At 43.7% G+C, this 26,085-nt stretch overlaps 1 protein-coding gene across 1 annotated transcript in view; it reads left to right on the forward strand.

Moving 5' to 3' along the window:
- The first annotated feature begins 6,125 nt into the window (after positions 1-6,125).
- Positions 6,126-26,085, forward strand: part of TXLNB (taxilin beta) — a 29,201-nt gene continuing 9,241 nt past the window's right edge. Inside the window, exons 1-5 of the mRNA XM_075707878.1 lie at positions 6,126-6,528; positions 8,460-8,551; positions 12,392-12,562; positions 19,281-19,475; positions 21,178-21,297. Of these exons, the coding sequence (XP_075563993.1) occupies positions 6,126-6,528; positions 8,460-8,551; positions 12,392-12,562; positions 19,281-19,475; positions 21,178-21,297 (981 nt within the window). The remainder of the gene's footprint in view (positions 6,529-8,459; positions 8,552-12,391; positions 12,563-19,280; positions 19,476-21,177; positions 21,298-26,085) is intronic.

Consider the following 26,085-nt stretch of genomic DNA (forward strand, 5'->3'; position numbering starts at 1 on the left):
GTGGGTCGCAGCAGTGGGAGATGCTGGTCGCTGGGTAAACAGCGTGCAGCTGAGCTCCCCGGGGAGTGCTCTGCTTGTTTGTATAAACAACTTTGGGCCGATGTGAGCCAGCACGGTAACATGCAGAAAGTAGGTCAGGCAGGTTACCTTGGCAGCAACAAGAACATTTGTTTGAGAGCTGCGGGGATCAGGGGAACAGCTACACCAGCCATCTCCGTTAGTATTGCTGCCCCCATGGGAGAAGCTGGTCAATTCACTGGAGGGGCACCACGGTGGCTGGGGCTGGAGCACTTGTCCCGTGAGGAGAGGCTGGGGGAAGTGAGATGTTCAGCCTGGAGAAGAGACAGCTTTGGGGGCCCCTGACTGCAGCCCCACAGTACCTACAAGGAGATTATCAAGAAGATGGAGGCAGGCTCTTCATGGGGGTGTAAGGTGGGAGGACAAGAGGCAATGGGCACAAGCTGAAAAAAGGGAATTTCAGGCTAGGTTTAAGGAGAAACTTTTTCACCACGAGGACAGTCAGGCAGGAGAACAGGCTTCCCAGGGAGGTCATGCAGTCTGTGTCCCTGGAGGTTTTTAAGACTAATATAAAGCCCTGAGAGACCTGGTGAGATCACAGCTGAGCTTGTTTGAGCAAGAGGTTGAACTAAAGACCTCCTGTGGTCCCTTCCAGCCGGTGAGTCTATGATTAAGAATCAGTCTGTTTTTTAAGAAATCCTGCCCAAATCCCAGGTTGCAAAGGACAATCACAGCTGGGAGTTCACATTATGGAAAGCCATCCCAGTCTTTCTGGTACAGACAGAAAAATTAGACCAAGTTTGACCAATCCATAGTCAATAGAGACAAATTTCACGCAGCACAATACATCAAGTCATTGAAGGACTAAGACTTAATTTTGAAGGGTAGCAGCTGTGTATGAATCCTTCTTTTATTTTCTCTTTCTGAGGGCCCGAGTCCCTAATCTCTCATGCTGTCTCTGTCAGAGCAGGGAATAGCCAACATAGCTGGCTTACGCTGCCAACTAGCAGGCAGCCTTCCTACTCGCCTATCAGAGCCGGTCCCCTGCAAAGCGCGCATTCAGTCTCTGCAGTGTTTGCTCCTGCTGTGTCATTCTGTCCTTCCCCCCTCGCTTGGTCTTCCCATCCCTCTTCCCTCGGTGGCAGGATTACAGTACCAGTGTCTTGTTGCTGGCGTGCCCTTGTCTGAGCTTTCTGCCTGACTTTTTTTCTCTGCTCGGCTCTTCTCTTTGCTCCGGTAAGTCTGATGAACAGCTTCCTTGCTGTCACTGCTTGGTGGCATGGCGCAAGGGCTTTAATCTAAGTACTTCCCTTTGGGACTGTCAGCCCACGTTTTCTAGGAGTAGCCTTAAAAGCCTGGGCACCGTGTGACGTGTAAGGAAAACAGGCAAGTATCTAAGGCTGTTGGTGAAAGTAAGAGAAGGTTTTCTGATAAGCAATCAAAAAAATTTAAGCTGACTTTGGTAGAGCTTGTCTTTAAGTGAGACTAGGGGCCGTGGCTGGTTTGCTACAGCAATAAGTGATCAAGACTCAGGTTCCGCATGAGAGGTGAGGCAGGGGACTTCAGAAAGTCTCTGAGTCTGGTTTTTTCCATGCCTGATGAAAACCTGCCACAAAGTCTCCAAATTTTTTGTTCAGTTTTATACAAGAAAATTGTGCGTAAATCATAAAACTATTCAAACGTAGCACGTAGTTGATAAAGCTGATTTTATCACCGCTTGCTGAAGTAATACATAGGACAGTGTCTAGGCTATAACAAGGCACTTGTATTTTTCTGGAGGGTAATTGGAGGTACAGTAGTGTGGGCCATTCCAGAGTTTAATATGTGCTGCTCTGAGGTGTCACTACAGTTCAATCTGGTGTTATGCCGAGGTAAAAATTCAGATTTTATGAGCATGTGCTGGCTGGCGTAAGTATGTGGAACACTTTGTTTTAGAGAATTGTGTGTGTGTATGTGAATTTTGAGTATAAAGTGCTAAATACCATTACCCATTTTAGAAGTGCTTAAAATAACTCCTGGCTGCAGAGCAGGTGCCATGTGTCCTTCTGCTGGATACATGGGGAGGCAAGAGCTAAATTTAGACCAGTTTGTAAACCCTCTAGAAGTTCAAGCTGCAAGAAGGGAAGGAGGAAGCAATTCCCATGAGAAGGAAGAGGAAGCACTCTGTTTAAAAGAGAGAAACAAAACCCTGTGACAGTATGCAAGACAGTCTGCCAGAGAAGCTAGGAAGAGAATGTTTGTTTTGTGCTTTGTTCATGCCGGGACGGTGCCTCGGCAGCAGGGTCCGCGCCAGCAGTACGAGAGGCGGGCTGATGCGGTGCCCGGCACACGGGACAGTTTTTCCCGCAGCAGAAGGATAGCTATTGCAGCTCTGCTAAATCAAGCACTGGCTCTTGCCGACTGACCTTTTACTTTGGAGGTACGGGCTGATTTCAAAGCACAGCAAAGGCAAATCGTGCCATAAACGTGAAATGTTAAGGGATATGGTCAGAGACAAATAAACTCAGCGTGTTACCAGACTGACTTTAGCAGCACAGCTTTTTCTGTTGCCTCTGAGTGCAGCTGTGGCTATGCTGTGTGCTCAGCCTGGTTTTGTGCCTTTGGGGCCAACCGCAGACTGCTGCTCCCCCAAGCACCGGTCTCGTTGTGGGACAGCAGGCATGGCCATGAGTCCTCCTACAGAAAGGCATCAGCCTGGGACCGGTGTCTGCCACCTCCCACCTGAGACTGGAGGTCACCCATGCCCTGAGGGGCTCCATTGCTCTCTGTCAGATGACCGGACAGTCCTCTCCCTCACAATAAAACTGGAAATTCAGGTGCCTGAAGGCATCAGTAATGGCAGTAGAAGTTGCAAAACTCAAGAGGTGGATAGTCTAAAATTGCGCAAGTCTAAAATTCCTTGAGGAACCAAGGGATTTCTCTTCTGGGCTCAATCACCTAATTTTTAGGCATTACTGTGTCTAAGATAGCGTATAATGTAAACTCTTTGGGTCTTGCCGAGACTGGCACCGAAAGTCTTTCATGGCCTGATAAGGAAGAATTCCTCGTGTACATCAAGGTTAAACAGGCTGGAGCACGAGGAGGACCGGGGCCAACTGCAGTAAAATCTCCCAGCATCAAAGGCTGTAAGTGGGCTGCTCTCAGCAGATGAGAGCTGCCCTGTCTCCCTAAATATAAACTCCGTGACGCTGGAGAAGCGGTTACACAAAACAAGGTGCAGAAGTCTTAACAAGCGTTGTGTTTGTGCTGAAAATAATTATCAGACCTCTGGTTTAGCCTGAAGGAGAATGGTATAAAGCATTAAAATATTTACTTCTCTGTGTAAATGCGATCCCCAGTATGATTCGTCAGGTGGGCAACCTTGGGTTAAAGGTTCACTGCTGGGTATTTCTGTGGTTCCTGCTTGCTCAGGCTGGTGGCCTGAACCTTAGCAGATGTGAATTGCCATGGTTTCAGACTGATTATTACTAATCCCTTTCTAGACAGGAATGTATGTTAGGGAAGATTTCCTGTGAGGCCAGCTTTTAAACATCTTGTGTCCTTGATTCTAAACATCCAGTTTCTCTTTCATTCACCCGTGTGCTTCCCTTATTACTGAGAAACACCATGCATAAATCGATTGCCGCTGTTGATGTAAAGCTTACTGTGTCTGCAGGCATGCTTAGTAATTCACATAGGAGGAAACCTTTAGCTGGACGATGCTGCTCCATGAGCAATGCAGTTGGGCATTGGGAGACAGCCAAGGGAGAGAGTTGGGGTGCAGCGAGGACCACGTTAACTTGTGCCTTCTTACAAAGAGAGGGAGATAGGCAAAAGAGAAATTCATATTTGGAAATGGAGCATTTAGCAATCTTGCTCTCCTTCTGTGATGAACACATTACAAAAATAGCTAGTTTAAATTGGGGATGTGCTTTGTGAGACTTGTTCTGTCTAGACAAGAGCTGGTGATCCTGGGTTTTCTAGCTGATTGATCGCCAATTGCCAATTAGCTCAAATTAATGAATACAATTGTAAACACTAGTCTGAACATGTCAGAAATAAACGCATATTTTGTGGAGCTTCTAGCTTAGCACTTACAATAATCTTACTGACCTTGAATTAATTGGCAGTCAATTAACTCTAGTTAAAACAAGATCACAAACTGTAGTCTAACATTCATGCTATCTGGAATTATTTACCTAAATGGCACATGAAGGGTCTAATCTTTCAATGTAAATTAAACTCAATATGAAATCAAATCAGAGCAATATAATTTTGCAACCACTTTGCAGTGATATAATCACCATGACTCAAGCAGGAATGAAAGAATGGGATGTGTCTGTCTGTTCGACAGGGTCTGTAGGAGCAGGTCCAGCCGTCTTCTAGAGCCATTCCTGCTGGTGAGTTGTACCTGTGGGAGGACTGCGGGGGCATGGATTTATAGCTAACAGTTTTCAAGCACATCCTGAGCCCTACTCAAAGCTTTCAATTATAGGCCCACAATTAGTTGCTTGAAAGATGATAAACCATAATATTTGACTTATCTCTAAGCCCAGTCAAATAGCTAGACAATCAAGTCTTGAAAAATGTTGTCTTAGCAATGGCCATCACTGCACTTCCAAACATTGCTTTGACTGGGGAGAGTTTAATAACAAACACTGGGTCATGTATTACAGTAAATTATATCTCTCTTATGGTATACTGCCTTTGGCCAAGTTAGTTTATGATTTCAAAAGATGTAGAAAATTAGACACCATAGAAGATATACGTTACAGCCAACTGAACAGGGAACAAAATGCTTCCCAGTTAGCTCCATGTTTTCAAAGCAAGTTGTCTTTTAAAAAATAGGAAAGCAACCACCTCAGATGCTGGAAGAGAACTGAGAAAGCAATCTTCTTCCTCTCTTCGTTCCTCACTGGCACCATTGTAAATCATATCATTAAAGGGAGGAACAAAAATCAGCCTGAATAAGAGAGAGAAAGGACCTATGACTATAAAGAGTACAGAGTCTGTAGTCAAGCAGAAGCAGGGACTAGTTGCAGGGTGAGACCCAGCTGTGCACCCGGCGCCTCGTGAGGGCAATGTAGCAGCTCTGCTGGCACTCTGAGAAGGAAGGAGTCTTCTCTACACTGAGTTTTCCAGCTGCACGCAGTCAGAGATGCTGTTTCTGCTGGCCCACAGCTTGCAGGAGCTGGGGAGCAGGTGCCCAGGATGCTCTTGCTGACACCCTCACCGCCAGGTCCTGGGTAAGCCGGAGCAGCCTCCGAAGGAACACAGACACATCGGGGGGTCTGGATTCACCTGGCTGAGTGCAGCTGCTGAAAGGCATGGGGAAACAAAAGCTTCCCTTTGCAAATTGGGAACAAATTATGTGAAATTTGCCCCAGAAAACACCATGGACTATCAACCCATGTTACACCCGGTTGGTTTTACTTCACTGTGGTTTATTCTGTGTTTTTATTTTGTCAAACAAGCTGTCAGCAGCATGCAGCAAATACAAGAGAAGAGTGGTTTATAGCTGTTTATCTTAGTCTTTGCTGCTATTGTGACAGTACCAAGCCAGGCCACTTGTAGATCAAGCACCACACTGGGCTCTCCGAGAGCCCAGTGCAATTCTCAGTTTTGCTGGTTTCGTTTAAAATATTCCTTTTTTGTGATTATTGACTTAAGATGTGCCAACGGGGGAGAAATAGGAAATGAAACTGATGCAGCTCTGAAGTGAAGCTGCCCATATCGATAGCCAGCGTCGCAGGAAAACAGATCAAGAAAAGTAAACATGTGGCAAATAGTATATTCAGGGAAGGAAGTGGTATAAATGATTCAGGTGTCATCTCGTGTGTTATCGCTGGCAACACAAATAGGAGGTTTTGATTTTTAAGTATGAGGTTTGTGCAGGCTTTTCCGCTTGGAAAGTATATAGTTTGCTTTTCTCCCTGCAGGCAAATCACCTTGGTTGTTTATTTAAGAGTGACATATTTATCAAGGCAGAGCCGACGGATGAGCTGCTGTCCCAAATTCCACACAAAATCACTCACGTGCTGGCTGAGCTTTGGGAACAGTTAGATGACTCATTCTGTGTGCTTTTAAATTAACCCTCCATTTGTTTGCTGCCAGGTACTGCACCAGGCATGGAGAATGACCAGTCTCCCACCTCGCCCCAGCAGGACATCCAGGGGCGGAGCGGAGCCAAACCTGCCCCTGGCTCGCAGCCCCCAGCTCCAGCCCCCGTGGAGCAGCCGAGCACCCAGCCCGAAGCAGCCGTGTGCGACATCTCGGAGGAGTTGAGCCGGCAGCTGGAGGACATTATTAAGACCTACGGCTCTGCGGTGAGCCTGATGGAGAAGGAAAGCACCGCTACGGGAACTGACAGGCCTGAAAAGGGAGAGCCAGGCAGCGTGGAGGATGCAGAGTATGAAGAGGCAAATGAGGAGAGTGAGAAAGAGAAGCTGGCTCCTGGGGATGCTTCCAGAGCAAAGGAGCCCAGCAGCAGCAAGGAGCAAAAGCTGGAGAAGAAAATCCTGAAAGGACTAGGCAAGTACTTATGCAGCCCTTCTGTGAACAGAAATAAAACCTCCTTGGTCCTTGCTCTTTCCAATGTCAAGCCTCTGCCGTGGATGATAGGGACCTCTAGTGAAGGGGTGAAAATTATGGTGACTGTTACAACTTTTCTCTAACTGATAATTATTTTCAGCGATTGCCCAACAGATGCATGTAGGCTGTATCAGATATTAGTCCTCTTAAAAAGACAAAAGCTTAGGGTTATATCACACAATTCTGATACACTATCAGGCCACCCAAACTAGTTAGCCAAAGCTGTGAGACTGACGACACACTGCAGAAAGTTGCTTTTTAGACAAAGGAAAACCTGGCCTCTCGTGCCTCAGTAAATTTTTTTCTGCCCTTGCTTCCTCAGGTATGACTTCTCAGCAGTCATAACAGTGCCAACAGCGCTACTATGTGGCATGGGAATCCGCAGAACAAATTCACTGTCATGCCCAGGTTATTTTTCATCTAGCAGACCTCTGGGCTCATCACGGACTATACGAAATAAGCCAATGCAGTGCTTAGAGAGCACGTTGGCCATGGCAGGGGTCTGTTACCTGAGCTGGAAAGAAGTCTCAGTGAGTTTTTGTGATGTCCTTTCTGCTGGGCAGCCGCTAGAGAGCAATGTAGTTACATCCCAGTCTAGCAAACATGCAATTTATTTCCCTTCCTACATTTAACTCCCACCAATCTTGAAGCCTCTTCTTTGCATGAGAACCCAAACCCAGCTGCAGACTAAGCCTATAGAAAAAATCACTGCAGGATGCTCTTACAGACAAGGGACTAAGCATACGACAGAGCAGAGGTTTTTCACCCAAATTCTTTGAATGTCCAGGGAAAAGTTCCTCAGTTTCTATTGCCTTGGCTTTGGTGCAGTTACTGGTATCTCTCCAAAATCAGTCAAAACAGCACCAAAGCACAGTTCTTCAGCTGCACTTGCAACCGTTTGCACTCCAGGATTTTGTTTTAGCTCTCTGTAACTTATTTATACTGATGCTGTAGATAGAACTTAGTGTGAAATAGTGGATTTTCTCCACAGGCAGTACTCCTGGACTGCACTAGACTTGAAGTAGAAAAAGTCCAGCCTAAAGCAGAAAGCAAATTTGCTCTCACAGCCTCAGGAAAGAGGAGCATTTGGAAAAGCCCCTGGCACCACAGCCATCCTTATCTCCAGGGACACCAGGGACATTTTGTATTTGAAGAACAAGTGGTGTTCAAGCTCCAGCTCATACTCGGGGCTGAAATGAATACCAAGAGGTATCAGAAGAGAAGCAATGCATAAGTGGCTATGCAGTGATTTAGCTATGCATGCCCAGCTAGTTATTAGACTGTCTCTGGTATCCATACTCTCTTCACCAAGTCAGGGAACTGATTTACACCACTATCATGTAGGCCAGACCTGACTGGCAATAGCCAGTGCTCTCCAATTGTTTCCATCCACACCATAGTCTCCATACCTAACAATCTTCCTTATGTCTTGTACAAGCTGAGCAGCCCAGGAGCTGAGTACACTGGCTTTGATCAGTTTTTGCCTGAAAAGAGATCTGGTTTCTGTGCTTTTGGGGTCCAGGCCCTTTCTACCCTATTTCAGTCAAATGTGCCATGTATGTGACCCAGTCATGTTACAAAAACATTAAATGAAAATCAAATTATAGAGGACAAAGGCATTTCACAGCCAGTGCTTTTGCTAGAAGACAGCACATTACTGAGGGCTGAAATGGAAGAAAATTCAAGCGTATTTGTTCTTGTGGGGAGAAAAAACCAACAGGAATTCATAGCAAAAATGATTCCTTTCCTTCCAAAATGCCTCATTTCTCCCTGAGTTTTTACAGATTCATGCATCAAACAACTTCATAACAGTACATCAGCTACAAACTACCTCTACCATCAAATCTCTGCTTCTTTTTTTTTTTTTTAAGGGAAGGAAGCCACCTTACTGATGCAAAGCTTGAACAAGCTGAATACTCCAGAGGAGAAGCTGGACCTGTTATTTAAGAAGTATGCTGAGCTGGTTAGTACAGCATTGGTTCTCTTCTGTGCAAACTGTCTATACGGGAAGGTAAAAAACCATATGTCATGCAGCATGGTCAAACCTCATGTAGTAGTAGCATCTGTCCTGTTAAGTGAAACCTAAAATAATTGTCAATGTTAAATAATCAATTATGGGTGAGAAGGAGGAAAAAGTAACAAGTGAGGACATGCTGAACTCTAGGTTAAAAAAGTTGATGAGGCAGAATATTTGTATTTAAAGGCAAAGCTACCAAACCGACCCACATGGGAGACTATGTCTAGGCTCCTGCCTTTGCTTTCTGCAAGGAGTTTTGCATACCTCTGTATGCATGTGTTGCTTTAAACTAGGTATCAGTGATTTAATAAAAATGAAAAGGCTTAATATAACGTGTTAGGAAGCAGAAAATCAGAAAATAGAGAACTGAGGCTAATCGGGAGAGAAACCACAACATAGTGAAATGAAGAGTCAAAGCCCCTGCCACCATAATGTCACCCCTGTAACAATGCCAGCTACCTGACTCTGTTCTTTCCACACTTAAGATAGGTTATTTTCAGATCAAGTATTTTCTTCTAAGTAGTTAAAGGGCTTTACAGCCATAAGCTGTGGAAATCTTACAAATGAAAAGGCTGCAGCATTTTACACTTTGTGGAGTACTGAAAAATGTGCCAAGCAGAACATTGACTTTGTAATTGGTTTAACACACAGGTGTGTCCATGTCTCATCATAATGTGAAGTTCAGCTTTCCCTTTTTTCATGTACAATCCTCTGATTTCATAAACTGGGCTCAGGCAGTTTATGGTTTAGCCTGTGCTTAAAGGGACTTCATGCCCAGAGATTAAATGAAATAGGTCATCTTCTTCCCCTATAATGTACTCTCCACCACATTCAAGCATTGTTGGAGCACTGTATAAAACAGGGGCTATATTGCCAGTAACCCACCCAGGAGAAAGGTGCTAAAACAAAAATACTGAGCATTCATTTTTGACATCCTGTGCAATGTCACTAAAATAAATCGTTTAATAAATACAACTAAAAGCTTGTTAGAGAAAGCCTTACACTGCTCACTCAGCACAGCTGAGGGGCATAGTGTGATTAATAGCTTGTTGGCAGTTGGCTGTAGTAGTTACCACTCTCTCTTGCTCCCTCTTGTCCATCCCCATCACACACTTCAGGTCACTTTTTGCTTTTGCTGAGTTGTTTTCCAGCCAGTTCAGCTCCCTGGCCCAGTGAACCATGTGGTGACACAAGCACTTGCTGCAGCATAGCCCAGGGGATGGTGCAGCCATGTGCCAGGCTGAGCTGGATGCTGGCAATGGCTTCAGCTGCATTAGGTGGTGCTGCTGCTGCCTGTACCTGGGGACCCTACGCAGCACTAGCACTTCCCCCCAGCCACCCAGCTATATGCTATTTAACCGTTAGCACATACCCTGGCACAGTCTATAGTGATGGGTACACCAGAAAATGGAAGGCATCAGGGAAGAGCATGGGCTGGTATGAAGGAAGCCGTTCCTCTGGGAACACGGGAGGAAGACACTGTAGCCATTTGGGCACAAGCCATGCCACGCTACTCACCGTCAGAGAACATTTTATTCACTAATACTGGTGTAGGCAGAGTGGTTGGGGTTAGTAAAGCAGACTGTGGTTTTTAGCTTTTGCCTACAAGTGGCTGTTGCAGAATTGCTTGTAACCAGTTTATTTTCAGAAGCCCTGAGGGTCTCAGAGGTGCTGGGTGCAAGAACTATACACTTTATTTATTGATTTATTACAAATATGAGTATTGTCATAATCTGCAGTGGGGTCAAGATAAAACTTTTTTTCCTGAATTGAGAGTTTATGTCTCTAGGTCAGCCTTCCAAAATCAGAATTCCTTCTACTTGTAGTTAATTTTAGCTAATATTTCATTAATTATTCTTAAAAATTTATCATTGGTGGCCCTTTTGTCATTCCTATTTACTAGTGAACTCCCTTCTTCAGTGCAAAAGTAACATCATGTCTTAGACATTCCTAAGAACTTTGAAATACAAGTTTCTAGCACAAGTCCTTTTTATGGGAAAAAAGAGGAAAAAAATGTTTGGAAGATTTCTCATATCATGATGAAGACCTATTTTATTCTAAGCTCCCTCTCTCAAGCACAGCTTGAGTGAATCGTCTAAAATTTGGATAAATAATTTTCCGCTCAGCACAGGCTACGCATGTAAAACATGGAGCAAAAAGAACCTTTTTTGTGTTTTTAAAAGCGAAGGGGAAGGGGCCAAAATCAAGCTCATAAAGGAAAACAAATCTCAGCCTTAATTACAGAGAGGCTATTTTTCCCCTACAATACTAGAAAAATTATTTCTGCTAGTGCAGCTTGATTAGTTGCAAAAGCCCCTATTCTGTCCTACTAGGGTAAAAACACTCAATACACGTGCTGAAAGTTGAGCATGAATTGTAAATATACTCCAAGCTGGTGATTGCATTGTTTTGTGGTATGCCTAGCTGCGATTTGATTGATAATACACAGAGCTCTGTACTGTAAGCATAAATTACAGAACATCTGCAGAAAACAGATCCCCAGGCAGAGAAAGTGTAAAATATGATGCCTGTTGACTGTCTTGTTTGTACTGCACATCATTCCCCTGCACTCACAGACTTTCCCAGTCATACTGGGGTTAATAAGTGATACTAGTGGTACCATATTACTCGACAATGTAATCTTAATAGCAACTATCATTATTATTAAGGTTTGCGCATTGCAGCTCATGGGCTGCCATTTTTCAAAGAGAGAACATCTGGACTTCAGAAATGTCTCACAATGTGTGCACGCCTGTAATACAGCGAGGAGGGCTGCTGGCCATTGGAATGGGAGAAAAAATCTTTAAAAGCTTGCAGAGATGAACTGCTTCTTTAACATGTCTGTTATGGTGTTAATTTGCAGTGCAGGAAGTTTTTTTTTCCAAACAGCCAGTAATAGGCATGTGTCAGAAGAAATGACCAGCCTGTGCAGGGACTGCTATTAGCCATTCTGTTGCTGCCCTTCATCCCCCCTCCAAATACACCCTCCTCCCCGCCAGTCTTCTAGGACGGGCAGGAGCCACACACCTACAAGAACAGCAGATTCCCAAGTGATCGTCAGGGACTGTCCAGATTTTCTTCAGTAATTACATGGATTTGAAGAGCCTGAAAGAAGTTCGATTCACTGCAACCCACCCCCCTTGATGACGGGACCTCCAGAAACACAACTGATGGACAGTCCCATACCTGCCCGCAAGCAAGAGGCTCCTGACAAGAGGAGGTGCCCACACGTCATTTTGGGGAACTCTTCCCTGAAAAGCGTTCTTCTCCATCAGCAGCAAAGCCCCAACACAGATGGCATCCCTGGTCTCCAGCGCCTCTTTTGCTGTTGTTTTTTCCAGCAGGTTCCTGGGTGTCTAGGAAGCCGCTTCTTTTGTGGGAAGCCACAAAACAGAATGAGCAACTGTTGCGTTACCTCATGATCTGGAGAAATCTCACCACATAAAGCGCTACTGGCTGCTCCAGTTCCTAATGTTGAAACAAAAATAAAACCTCACAGCTGCCCTTCAAAGAAATTTGAGCCAAAGAAGAAAGGGCTGAAATAGTGTGCCGAGAATATTAAGAATTATTTTCACTCACCCACAATACAGCACACTTGGGACTGTTGCAGCAAGCAGGCTTGGGACTCCCTCCAGGTTGCTCGCTCCTCTTCTGTTAGGACTGATAAATACAAAACATTTCCTCAGAGGTTAAGAAAGTGTGAACACTTTCCCAAAAGCAAAAAAGCTCATTTTCTTTTCTTTCCTTTTCCTCTTCATTTTGTTTTAATCCTCGTTCCCCGCCCAGCTTGAAGAACATCGCGCTGAGCAGAAACAGCTCAAGTACCTGCAGAAGAGGCAGGCCCAGATCACCAAGGAGAAGGACCAGCTGCAGAGCGAGCACAGCCGAGCCATCCTCGCCCGCAGCAAGCTTGAGAGCCTGTGCCGGGAGCTCCAGAGGCACAACAAAAACCTCAAGGTGAGTGCTGGCCTTATCAAGGTGCCCAGCAGTGGGGGGCAAAGAAGATGCTGATGCGTTCCGATCTTGCTCTAGTACCAAATCAGAAAGACATTTGTATCTGCGTGTGCAATATATAATTATATATATGCTCTAGTCTTGAGGCCAGTACACCAAGACCCCTTTATTCCTCATTTGGAAATATCCAAGTGCTGTCAAGTGTTGAGTTCACCCACATTAGCCGTAAGCCCTTCTCACATTAGCAGGGAGCTCAGCTCAGAGAAAACCAGTGGTGCTAACAGACCAGCTCTGCCGAATTTGCTGTGGCAGGTCGCCCTCTGCCCCCCAGCCCGGCCAGTCAGCCGGCACCAGGCTGGGCTGGAAGAAGTGTCCCTGTCGCTCCAGCTCTCAGCCCAGCTCCAACCATGGCTGAAGCTGGAGAGGGGGGTGGCACAGGCACACATCCCCCTCCTGGGAACTGCAAGACAGGGCTGAGCAGTGGAGCAGGCAGCTGGGGAAGGGTGTTTTTTAAGCTGTAGCAGCTAAGACTTCCAGAACATGCCTTCCCAAGTCCCCGAGACTGCAGATGCGAATGCATGTGCATGGCCAGAATAATAGGAACACCAGCTTTGCTCCAGGGGACTCACAGAAGGCTGGCGGGTGTTTTAATGTAATTTGAGCACTTGGGCATTTTCAAGTGATCTGTGAGGGTTAGGCAATCAGGACATTTGCCTGAAGATATCAAGCCTCAAGACAGGAAGAATGCCAACACTGTTTGTGGAAGTCAGAAGCATCAGTTCAAAAAGGAAACTTTCAGGAGTGTCAAAAGGCTGGGATCCATATGCCATGTCTGCCTGTTGCTTGGTGCATCACACCATTTAAATGTGAAATTTATAATATGATTATGCTTCTTCAAAAATTTTAGGTTCAAGAAGTATTTTTCTGTTGCGATCTTCCTTTTTTTCTGAGTACGTTAGTGATGGGGGTGTTATTATTACACAAAAAGCCTCCGCTTAGATCTATTCAAAATCCTTCTTTATGGGGATATAGTTATGTATAGAATTACACATATGAATTCTCAGCAGCAAGAATTTCACCTGATATAACCTCTATAAACTGTAACAGATTTTCATTCATTTCCACCAGCTCAGGAGTGGGCCTTCAGGGTCTGGCTCTGACTTTCTTTGTATGTTGGTAAGAATATAGCTGGGAGGGGGAATGGCCACGTATAAACTCAAACTGTGCACTAGTAGAAGGACAAAAGCAGTTTAACAGATAGTTAAGAAAACTAGAAGCAAAACTCTGTGTGCTCAGTTACAGTAGTGCAAAACTGGTGGCGTCAATTAAATTTGTGTCCGTCATTTGTATCAAACCTGGTGCCTATTGAGCTATACCTCAATATTGATCCACACTGATTTACCAGACTATCTTTGGGCAAAATCTTTCAACAGAAATACATGCCAATTTTAAAGTGATTTAAGAGTACAGTGTACAGTGCTTTGCACAGACTTAACTGAGATTTCTAAAACAAACATCATATCGGTGGAACAAATATGCAGAAACTGAGGTATAGAGAAAAAATAATTATATTCAGAAAATGTATTTGGAACAGGTTTTGTTGAATTTCCCAGCTATCATATGCTTATTAATGTCAATATTAGAGACCGTGGTTTTTCCTTTCTCTTTGCATATAAATACTTCATTACACATTTCATCTTTACATTTAGGAAAGTCTCTTTCCAACATCTTTCCACTTCTTGGACTGTTTTACTTTGGGACTAGGTCCCCTAAATAAACCTATCAATTTCAGACTCAGTTTTGATTTTTATCCTGTACCTATGCCAGGTGAGCCAGGAAAGATACCTAAGCTGATCTTGTAATCAAATTTTGTTCAAATTTTGGCCACGTCTTTCTAAGAATTTGGAGACCTTTTAAGAAACCCAGAGTACTAGCTTTCCTCTGTTTTCTGTGCTTTCAGTGTAAAAACAACAAAGTTTAATACGGTAAGACAAAATGTACTTGCCAAATGAATGAGGATTAAATTAATAAACAAAGGTATTCAATATCTTTATCCAGTTTTGTCTCTAAGAATTTTAACATAATTCTTGGAATATTTGCCTTTAAGCTTTAGCTCCTGGACATCTGTGAATCTCCAGAATCTCATCTTTGGTTTATTTAAATGAGTGCAATTTTCTTTCACTTATGACTGTACTGAGAGGGCCCAAAACAGGAGAATCCATCAAATGCTATTTTTAAAATCTCCTGCTTAAGTAATTTTTATTTGGGTTTTGGCAGGATAGAGAAGCTGATTCATAGTTTTTTAGCACTTCTGGTTATGTTCCAAAGCACGGAAAATAAAAACTGTAGGAGATTGTGTCATTTCAACAGCAAAGGAGAAACCTGGCCTGTCCAGATCATGAACCTCCTCTGACTTGCCATGTGGTGCATTATATGCACATCACGTCATGTAAATGTCGTCTTCACTCATCTGGTGTGTGGAATTCCCATTAAGTGGAGATCAGTGCAGCCAAGTGGTGATGAATATGCAATGCAGAGCTGCACTGAAAATCCACAGTGCAGAGCAGAGAAGAAAAATTTCTGGTTATTATTGGATACTGGCCTCAAAATTTTACTTACTTACAGTCCAGCTATTCAGATTATTTCCTTGCAGTTACACTTCACAGCAGAAAACAGATGTTTAATTCTCCCTCCAAGAAAAGCAGAATAAATGTTAGTGAAATAGCAGAGTGCATTCCCACTGCAATAGAAAGTAGCTCCGCTAAGACCAACAGCTACTCATTTCTCTGCTTTGTGTTCCTGTTCTGCCAGTCATCTGACAGTTTGGTGGCTACTTAGCATCTTGTAGTGACATGAACATCTCAGGTCCCTTTTCCTTCCTGCTACCGGGCATTAAGCAATGACTTTCACACAAATGTCACGACAGTCAACAGCTTCAATTGTGGGCTCAGCTCCAAACTGCAGACCTTGAGGCTCAGACTGTGCTGCCTGGGAATGAGGAGAATGGGTCAATGAAAATGAGGAGTCCACGCTCGTATCATCTCGGCTGATATGACTTCAGCAGACCAACAGTCTTCTTGACTTGCCGCAGAGAGAGAGAAGGACCAGAGACAATCCTGCCCTCTATTTGCAAATTATCTCACATTCCAGTGATAAATCCCAAACTGCAAAATACCCTTATCTTAATTTTACAAGGTTTTCTTCAATGTATTCTTACATTTTTAGCAGTAAAACATGAGAGTGATAGCAGTATTGCAGTAGGACACAAGAATATACCTTTGATAGGGTAGATATGGAACACAAAGATTAAGAAAGGGCAGAGGAAAGGGAACAATAGTTTATGGCTGGACTTTAGTCTTCCACAACTTCCAAAAAGAATTTACAATGCTTTATTTATCTCACTAAAACTGACCACTTAATTTAAAACTATTAAAAGAATAAGCACAGAGTGAAGCCATGATTTGTGTGTTATGAATTCACCATGATGATGCTGAGCAGTCACCACCCCAAACACCCTCTGCTCCCTACAACCAAGCAAGCCAGGAGCTCTGGACTCCGCACAGCTACTTCAGCTGTAACAGCAGTAGTAACACAAAGTAGAAGTCAGTCTTCAAGCCTCCAATTTGGGAGAAAACTTAAGGATCTTACTTTACACTGTAGGGTCTTGAAATGGGAAGGACTAAGGAACGTATTGGGAAAAAGTGCATTCTCTCAGGTTACGGGGACAAGTATAAGCAAAGAATTGGGGCTGTAGCTTTGTGATAATAAAACCTGGGTGATGCTAATGGCTTGGGGTTTGCCAGACCATGCCTGCCCAGGTGAGGTGGGTGAAGAGGAGCCAGCCCTGCAGCCCTGGAGCAGAGCTGGCAGGGAAGCAGGGCTCTGCTGGTGGCACCGTGGGCATCCAGCCCCCTCCCTGGCTCCAGCACAGGTGCATCCTCAGCTGTAGGCTTTTACAGCTAGTAAAGGCTCAGGTTTAATGCAGACACCTCCAAAGACCTGTCACTGTTCCCATGGTATTATCAGTAACACTTAGAATTGAAACCGTATTACCTTAGGGACCGGGCACCAGCCTACTGTCAGCTGAGCACTGGCAGCATCACGGCCAGCTCCATGGCACGGCTGGAGAGAGGAGAGACCTGCAGGTCTCTGCACAGTGCTGTAGCCACACACTCACTTTTCTGCTCGGCCAGCTCCTCTCACCCACACCCACCCTTAATCTGTAACTGGGATATCAAGGATTTAACAAATCACTGCCATTTTATGAGGGACTCTGAGGAGCTTTCTGGGACACACCCCAGCCCCCCCAGGCAAATATCCTCCTCAAATGTCTTTTTCTCCAAAGCAGAAGAGGTCAAGAGAAATACTGTGCCCTGCAACTAAACGCTTCCTGGCTCCGCGTCTTTAACCACGATTCTTTGTATTGTCTCTGTGCTCTGTATAATTATTCTACCTCAGAAGAGAGGATGAGCAGGAAATAAGATCCTCTGAGTAACTCATGCACTTTTTATCTTTATATTTGCATGATTGCTACTCTCAGGATGTCTCGTTTCACCTTGTAACAGAACTGTGCAGCGTGATTTACACACAATCCACCAATTTTTTGTTTTATATTCAGCAGGATTTATTACTCCAGAGAGCTTTAAATCACAGCAGTGACGTGCTATAACACCATTTGGGCCACTGAAACAATAAAGTATTTTTCAGGAAGGATGTTTTGAAGCCATAGAAATAGGACATGCAAGTTCAATTTCTCACTCTGTATTTTGACTTCTTGAAGTGAAAGCACCTGGTCACTCTTCTCCCTGCTCAGGGCTGCACCTACACAATGGTGAACAAAGAGGCATAAGCAGTTTTTTAAAGTGTATTACATGTAAAATGGAGTTCTGACTTGGCTGAAACTATCTAGGAATACAAGTTAAATTTGCCAAAGTTTCAAACAAAAATTAAAAGGACAACATTGTAAACATCCCCTTTCCAAAGAAAATGAAATGTCTCATTTTGGGAATGCTAAAGCAGTTGATTTAAAACACCTCTTGAGTAGCATTTTAAACTCTACTTTAGAACAGCATTTCTGGTTCAAAATTGTCCTAAAAAGAGTTAAACAAAAAGTAACTACAAACAGAAAAGAGCTAAATTTCTGGTCAAGCAAAATGTTTCAGGCTAACTCGAAATCATTCTCACCAACAAAAAACAAACAACAACAAAAAAAAAAATTAGAGAGCTTCTCTTTCATCTTGATGCAAATTTTTTCATGTGTCCAATTTCCAACCCAGGTACTGAACCAGGGCCCCCCCCAAGTCATTTGCCCAGCTCCATCTGAAATTCTTTCTTCCTCTTAAGAGTGAGAGTCCTTCTGGGCTCACACTCTCTTTTACTCTGTTTGTGAGTACATACACGTGTTCTTGTGTAAGCTGCAGAGCACAGCAGGGCTTCATGGTGATTTCTGTGCACTATGGTATTATTAGCACAAATGGCTCCAATACTTTCCTCCTGGCATCCAAGGCATTGTCACCTCTATCACTCCCCAGTCAGCAAAAGGACGAACATCCCCTACCTTGAACAGCAGTTGTCCAAGATCAGGCTTGTGTTGTGCATGCTAAGTAGAAGTTGGGTCATTTGGTATTCATCTTACTTTAAGAGTAAGGCCTGAATCAACACCTTTTATGTCATATTTATGATATAAATTACACTTCATTAGAGTCAGCTAAGGCTTTATTCAAGTATAGTTATGGAAAATATCCATATGCAGTGTTATCAGAGATATTTATGTAAATGACTATGTTGAAAGCTTATTAGAGTGTGCCATTTGCATGCTGTGGAGTGGGTTCTTAACATGGTTCTGGCATGATTTGTAACTATAGCAGATATGGTACGAGCCACTGTACATCAGGATTACATTCCCCGGAAGGGCAGACTGCCCTGGAAGCAAATGAGTAGGGAATAAAAATACTCTGCATTTCTGGATCCAAAGCAATGAATCCAGATTCTTTCTGCATTGTCTTTTATATAAACAAATCCAAAACAGCATTTCAATAATTCGTAAAAAAAAAAAAAAAATTCCATCAATCTTTCTCCAGACAAACTCTGATTTTTTGCTTTGATTCCATAACAAACAGCCCACAAGCTTTCCTTGATTCCACCACCTAATAAATTAGTGCAAATGTTGGTGTCAATTAAAAAGTTAGGGAAGGAAAATTGAGGAATTGGGAGGGATTCTGCAGAAAGTGATGGATTTCTCTTAAAAATTAAAATCCTAAAGACCATAAATTTGATATGAGGATTCCTAGTTAAAAGGAGGCATTTTAAAGTGTGAATTTTTAATTCAATCAAAAAACATTTTGATAAAAGAGCTTTTGACTACTTCAACTAAATATCTTCTTCCAAGGCAAAAGTTGTGCTGCACTATCATGAATCAAGACATGCATGCATGTCCCCTTTTCCAGCCTTGCTTTGATCTGAAACTCTGCTCTGCATCCATCTTTATAAATGCAAATTGTTAGTTCCCTAATTTTTTCAAGGCCACTGTGTAATTTGCTCTGTAAATTTAGAATCGTGCTTAATGCTGGAGCAGATGAAAGCAAGAAAATCTCCAAAGAGGAATGCAAACATGTGTAATCCTTCAAAGGGAAGCCTTATGCTACTCTGAAACAGTATCTTTCTGCAACCACTTATTACACGTCTGTCTTACGTGACTGCGTTCTCTCCCATTTAACAACAGGAGGAAACAATTCAGCGGGCACGGGAGGAAGATGAGAAGAGGAAAGAAATAACTAATCATTTCCAGGGCACTCTGAGTGAAATCCAGGCTCAGATCGAGCAGCAGAGCGAGAGGAACATGAAGCTCTGCCAGGAGAACACGGAGCTGGCAGAGAAGCTGAAAAGCATCATTGACCAGTATGAGCTGCGGGAAGAGGTGAGCGCAACGCCCTGGCTGCCCGTGGGGACAGGCGGCAAACCCGGCTTCCCCGGGGGAAAGCAGAAAGCATCGCCAGCCCGGCCTCCCCTCTGGCTTTCGTTCAGGTGTCTGGGGGAGGTCAGGAGGGTAGCCCCCACCACGCTTGGCCATCTGAGCAGGACTATGCGCGCAGCAAGCTCGCCAGGCGCGGCGTGGCAAACTCAGCAGGCAAGGAGCTGTGCGGGCCAGCACCCTGCCTGCGGCACCCACGGCAGCCTTGCTGCTGTGGGGAGCGGGGCCGAGGCGCCCAAGCAGCAAGGTGTGCCAGCTGCCTGCTAAGCTGCCCCCCGGCCTCCTCACAGCTCCCCCAAATCCCTGGGGAGCCCCCCAGCACCCCTTTCCTGCTTCCCCCTCCAAGTCCCCACCGAGCACCGAGCAGCTCCCATCTTTCTGGACAGCCTGCTCTGCTGGTGATGCCAAATACACTTTTGTTCCCTCCAGGCAGAGGTTGCTGAGAAGGGCTCCGATGTAAATGCTTTGACCTTTCCCCAGAAGCAGAAAATTAAGGCGACAGATAAAGGAGGCCCTTTGCATTGGAATAGATTCTTCTTTGCAGGCACAATGTTCACCATGAGATCTAGCAGATAATAGACAGATGGGAAATTATTCTTTCTGTAAACATTAGCGTTGGTCAGAAAATTTTGACACAAAAAACCCTCTACATAAAAATGCCAAACTACCTTTTTTTTAATGACAAACACTAACAAATATCACAATGGGTCTTTTTCTTATTTCTAAATACGTTTATTGTGAGCCTCAGTGCAAGCAGACGATATTATCTTACTGAATAAAACATAAGTAATCTGTCCTTACAATCTGGAATGCCCGATTCAATACATGTATTTCCAAATCTGTTGCATCATGTACGAAGCCTTAAGCTGAATGAAGGAAATGTATGTTCCTGTCTTATGGTTTCTATGAGAAGAAAATGTAAAGCAGAGGGATGTGCTCAGAATATTTGCTCCTGTGAATTTTATCTAAATGAAGCAAGAGTGAAGAGGGCTATCAGCACCATTTATCTCCTGAAGGTCACCATGGAGCCAGAGGTTTTACAGGCCAGAGGAGGCCTCTGGTTCATCTGGTCTGATCTGCTCCACATCCCCACTGATGCACTTTCACCCAGGCGCTCCAAGCCCACATTGCACACATGACGCCAGAGCAAAGGGGGTGGACGGGGCTTGTATTTACAGAGAGGACGGTATGAGCTGTGCACGTGCTCCCAGGTACTGCAGGTGCAATGTGTCTTTACATATTTATCCACACAGTGGCTTAGATCCGCTGGCCACTTAACAGCTGCAAAAAAGTGTGTCTGCTGCATATTTATTATTGACAAGCAATCATGTGATCTTCAATTATATTGGATTATACTGATGGCTTCGTATGTAGACCACAGAACTGGCAAAGATTTAAAAAAAATTTCTTTTTTGCTACAATAAATCTAAATAGATAATGTAAACAGGTTTCCCTTCCCATGCAAATTCTGGCACAGTTTGTTTTTATGAGCACTGTAGCTTTTTACTAATTGCAATAGGTTGGGAGTCTTCTGTTTTGCAATGTTTTTGTCTTAGGAGTGTTCCAGTAGATAGCTGTACATGCATGAGCATGAAGGTCTGTGTGCACAATTAAACCTGCGCATTCAGCAGAATTTATTTTCTTACAGCACCTTGATAAAATATTTAAACACAGAGAACTTCAACAAAAACTGGTGGATGCCAAGTTGGAACAGTCTCAGGAAATGATGAAGGAAGCCGAGGAGCGACATCAGAAAGAAAAGGAATACGTAGCTATCTTTCTAATCTGTCCGTCTTTTATCTAACTTTAGGTCAAAACATGCCCTGCATGCTATTTCACTAATATATTGGTTCTTCAGGTCTGAGCTGGGATAGGGTAGCAGAGACATTTTTATTGGTTTTGTCAATGCTCAATGTAAAGGAACAGCCCCTGAAAGGCTGCTTTCATTGGAATTTAGTTTTGGAAGCAAACTGCAAGAGCGGTAGGTTAGAGCACAGACTGCTTTACCTAACTCACTGTTGCTACACAGCTGATTCGTCATGACATTGGGTCAGGTGATGCCATTAATTTTCAAACGGCTCTGATATTTGATACTCCATCTCCCCACATGATAAATGAGCCCATTTAAACAATCAGAGAGGAGAAGAACATGGGATTAAAGTGAGATGGCTGAAGGCCAGTATCCCCCCAGGCTCAGAGCCTCCCAAGACGTCCTCCCGTGGGTCTGATTTTGCCAGCAGAGAAGGTCACAGGAGCTGCTTGCTGTGACGGAGCCTCCCCTTCTTTTTTGCAGAGGTCCCCCTCCCCAGTGCCTCTTGCAGGCAGGAAGGGTCTGGGGCTGTTTAGCAGCCGCCTCTGCTGTTCCCCCCTACCTGGCGGAGGGGACAGCTCTAACAGGGGGACAGCAAAGAGCAGGAGGGATGTCCCCTGCAGGTACAGCTGGGATGGCAGGAGGGCCCTCCTCCCTGGTCTCACACATTTTTGCAACTGAGTCAGACCAAAATTAATTTTCCCAGGCTGCCTGGTATTTTCACAGCAATCCTAATATCTTCAAAGGATGGGAGTTCAACATTGACATGGAGTCCCTCTTCTCAGCGGTGGCAGCAGCTGAGACTACTCAAGGGGAGCAACAGGCTCTCATCAGCTGGAAGAAAACTCTAGATTTCACCAGTCCTTTAGCTAACTCAGGAGCAGCATGAGAGAGCTCTAAAGGGAGGATATTTATCCCCTCCTTGTATCTAGAAACAGATAGATTAGCACAAGCATGGCCAAAGTATTGTAAAATGTGGATGAAAATGCAGGGCTCTAAGACCTGTGGGTAGAGGACCAGGGAAATGCAGCAAACACCAAAAATTGCCCATAAGAGCATTTATCCTCTTTCTCTGCACTGATCTTGCTGCTGGGACACCCACTCCTGCTCAGCTTTACTCCCACCTAAAGACTGAGGGGGAAGAGGAGCTGGGGCTTCTGCGTGTGCACATCTGCGTGTCACTGCATGACAATTTGTGGTCCAGCTGAGTCTTCCCTTTCACTGCTGGGCCCATATAAAGCCAAACCCCCAAATTTCATTTGTGACAGTTGATTCTCGATTTAAACCCCAGGAAATGCTTCTAAGAAATCTCTTCCAATGACAAAGCAAATTTGGGCTTACTTTACTGCAGTCACTGGGAGTTTTGTGACTGAGTACCAGATTCTAGATACTGGGGGGGAAAAAAATGTGAAAGACAGGGGCATTGGCTCTGTGGAAAAGTGACATATACAGCCTTATATCAATGACCTTTCTTGCTGTGCCTCACAGAATATGAGTTTTGAGGCTGCCTGTTGCCTGTGACTGGCCCTATTTCTAGCCAAACCTTCTTCGTGTATTTTATCCAGAACTGATATGCACAGTTTTGTTATTTTCATTTCTTTTAAAGCAGTGAAAGTCATCACTGTCTACATTTGGGAGTGGGAGATTTTCTTTGTGGCTTTGCTGTATGTATGACTAGCACCTATGAAATAACAGGTTTGAAAACAAGCTACAAAGCCTTTAAGTAGTGGGTGTATAATGAAATGCACTGTGTGCAAAGAAAATTTTTCGCACTGTCCAAGCTAATGCTCAACACCCCTGCCTTTGAGGTAGGCTGGTGATGTATTGCTAACACCACCTCAGAGCAAGGTAGATTTAGCTGAAGACCTTAAGCGTCCAGCCAAAAGCCATGCAATGAGTCAAGGCACAATTAGCATGTCATGATTCACCACAGGTAGCCCAGCACCCGGAGAGCTGGCCTACACTTGTCTCCCACCTCAGTCATATTGCTGAGCTCTTAGTCCCACCCACCCAGCTATTGTGCTAGTGTCTGTGGGAGTAATGGATATATATGTATGTGTGAAATCAAGGTGGTTTTGATGGAGTCCTCTCCTTTAGCTGTATCTCTCTCCAGCTCAGTATTGTGCAAAGTCAGAGTCTTACTGCATTTCAGCATCCTGTCTTTTGAGGGAAAGGCTTTCAGAACTATATGCTGATTCTCTCCATACCATTTTTTACATCCCTTGTGCTGCAGGATTTTGAAAATGTCTTTAATTTTTTTTTTTAATTCTTTTTTCTATTTCATTACTCTTTGAAGGCTCACTTTGATGTCTTCATATGCAGTTCTTCCACGTAGGAATCTTTGTCCCTATACAAAACTTCTTTACCTCAGACAAGGAGAGATGTCCCCTCCTGCAGCCTCTGTACATCACATCTCAATAGGCAGGTGTCGTGGTTTAGCCCCAGCCAGCAACTAAGCACCACGCAGCCGCTCGCTCACTCCCCCTACCCTGATGGGATGGGGGAGAGAATCAGAGGAGTAAGAGTGAGACACACTCCTGGGTTGAGATAAGAACAGTTTAATAATTTAAATAAAATAAAGTAAAATAATAATAATAACAATATAATAATAATAGTAATAATAATATACAGGACAGCAGGTCATCTCATTGCTTGCACAATTCACTCTACACGTGCACCTAAGAATGTGATTCCCTATATAAGGAGCAAGGGTTCATACTGTGTGGCCTTCCCAAAGGGTCAACTTTACCAATTTTACTATCATTCTATAATAGGTCAATGCTGCTTGGACTTCCTCCCCATACCATACATTTTTAGCACTTGTAATACAAACTTTGATGTGCAATTAACTGCAGTTTAAAACCTCTGTGGCTTTCAAGTATATGACTGGAAGGTATTGATCAGATTTCTACATAATTGGAATTTGCAGAGTCTGGCAGCAGAAAGGGAAGCTTAATTGTCACTAAGCCAGTCCCTAGATCCATGTCATTAAATGGGAGTGCATGTTCTTGGGGACCGGCTCTTTTAGTCCCGAGCATGATGTGACTGTCTGAGCCTCCAGCAGCTATCATAGCTCTAATAATATAGTGTAACATCACCACACTTCACTGAAGCGCTGCTTTGTAAACACCACATGCAATATTTATTCATTTCTTTATACTTCAGCCTCCTTGTTACCACTTCATAGCCTATTAATAAATGTATCAGTTCTCCTGATTCGTTTTCTCCCAGCTTGGTGTTTGCAGATGACCTCAGGCTGCATAAGAGCGCATGCTAATTTGAGAAAGCCTCTCTGTGGCTTGCTTCCATTACAGAAGAGTTTATTAACTCTTGGATTTTTACTGGCTGCAGAAGCTATGTGGGTCAATAAGAGAGAAGGATTTCGTTAACAGGCAGAAGAAGCAACTTTTCTTTGCCTTCTCTGTCCATGTCTTGTGCTGTGGCAGAAGACACGGCACAGGAGGTGGGACCTTTTCATTATCCCAGGCATACTGGGTATGAAGGTAAACCTAGCTGAGATTTAAGCAATACAGATAAAAGCCCAGTTCTTGGAAGTAATGACTGGCCTAGAGTCTGGGTAGCTCTGAAGGTTTTCAAAGCACTTTTCATTAAATCATTCAAACAAGACACCCTATAATTCCTAAAAAAAGAAAACCAAAACCCAAACAAGTAAATATCGAAGAAACGTGAAACTCAAAAATCCAGTTATTTTTGTGTGTGTAAAACATACCCTCTCCCAAGAAAACAAATGCATGAACTGAGGCTCATTTAACCCAGGCCTACTCACACGATCTCTTTTTACTGGCTATGACACAACCTATTTGAAATTTTAGTCAACAAGATCTAAACCCCAGAATTTTATTTATCTCCATTGAACCAAACATCAAATTATATTCTCAGAGTAAATATTAAGAGGCAGGTATAAAACAATCAGAATGTGGTGTTTCTTCATACAATGCATACTTGAGCTGTAAAACATTCCTGTCTAGGAAATTGTAGGTGGTAAAAATTCAGTGGGTCCAAATCAAAAGGCCAAATTGATGGAAGAAGTATTTTTCTAGAGCTTATTTTTTTATATATATATATATGTATAGGCAACAAGTCTAACTCAGATAGTCTCTGTGCCACAACTAGCTGCAGACAGGAAGGGAATTCATTATGTTGTTCAGTCAGCGTTTGTAAGGTACATCCTCAGCTCTTTTGCCAGGTTGTATTCAAGTAGTTTACATGTGTTACTTCCAACAAAATCATTAGAATAAAAGTTTTTACTAGGGATCAAATACATTTTCTGCATGTAGTTCTACTCACCTTTCACTTCCAATATGAGAGTAGGATCTATTGACTTACACAGTACTTTTATTTTCAATATATTTTCAGAGCCCAACTGTGCTATTTTAAACAGTACAATTTAATCCAACAGAAGAAAGTCCTGTGGTAAACTAACTTGTTTATATCTTGTTTCTCAAGCTATCATTAGCACTCTTTTGGCCTAACCAGTAAAATGCTTAAATGTTTGGGTAGGCAATAGGCACATTTCTTTAACACTTCAGTAAATGTTTCCTGCTTTCAGATTAAACCAATTGCTAGAATATTACTACACACTTTGGAAGTGCTGACTCAGAACTGCAGCCTGGAAAAGTCTCTACACCTCATTGCTACAGTTCATTCAGCCTCGACCGACCCTCCCATCTGCAGCCTGCACGTCAGAATGTCATTTTGCCAAACACCTTGAAGTAGGGAATCGCA

The sequence above is a fragment of the Pelecanus crispus genome, chromosome 3 (genome assembly GCF_030463565.1).
Source record: "Pelecanus crispus isolate bPelCri1 chromosome 3, bPelCri1.pri, whole genome shotgun sequence".
Taxonomy (NCBI): Eukaryota; Metazoa; Chordata; class Aves; order Pelecaniformes; family Pelecanidae; genus Pelecanus; species Pelecanus crispus.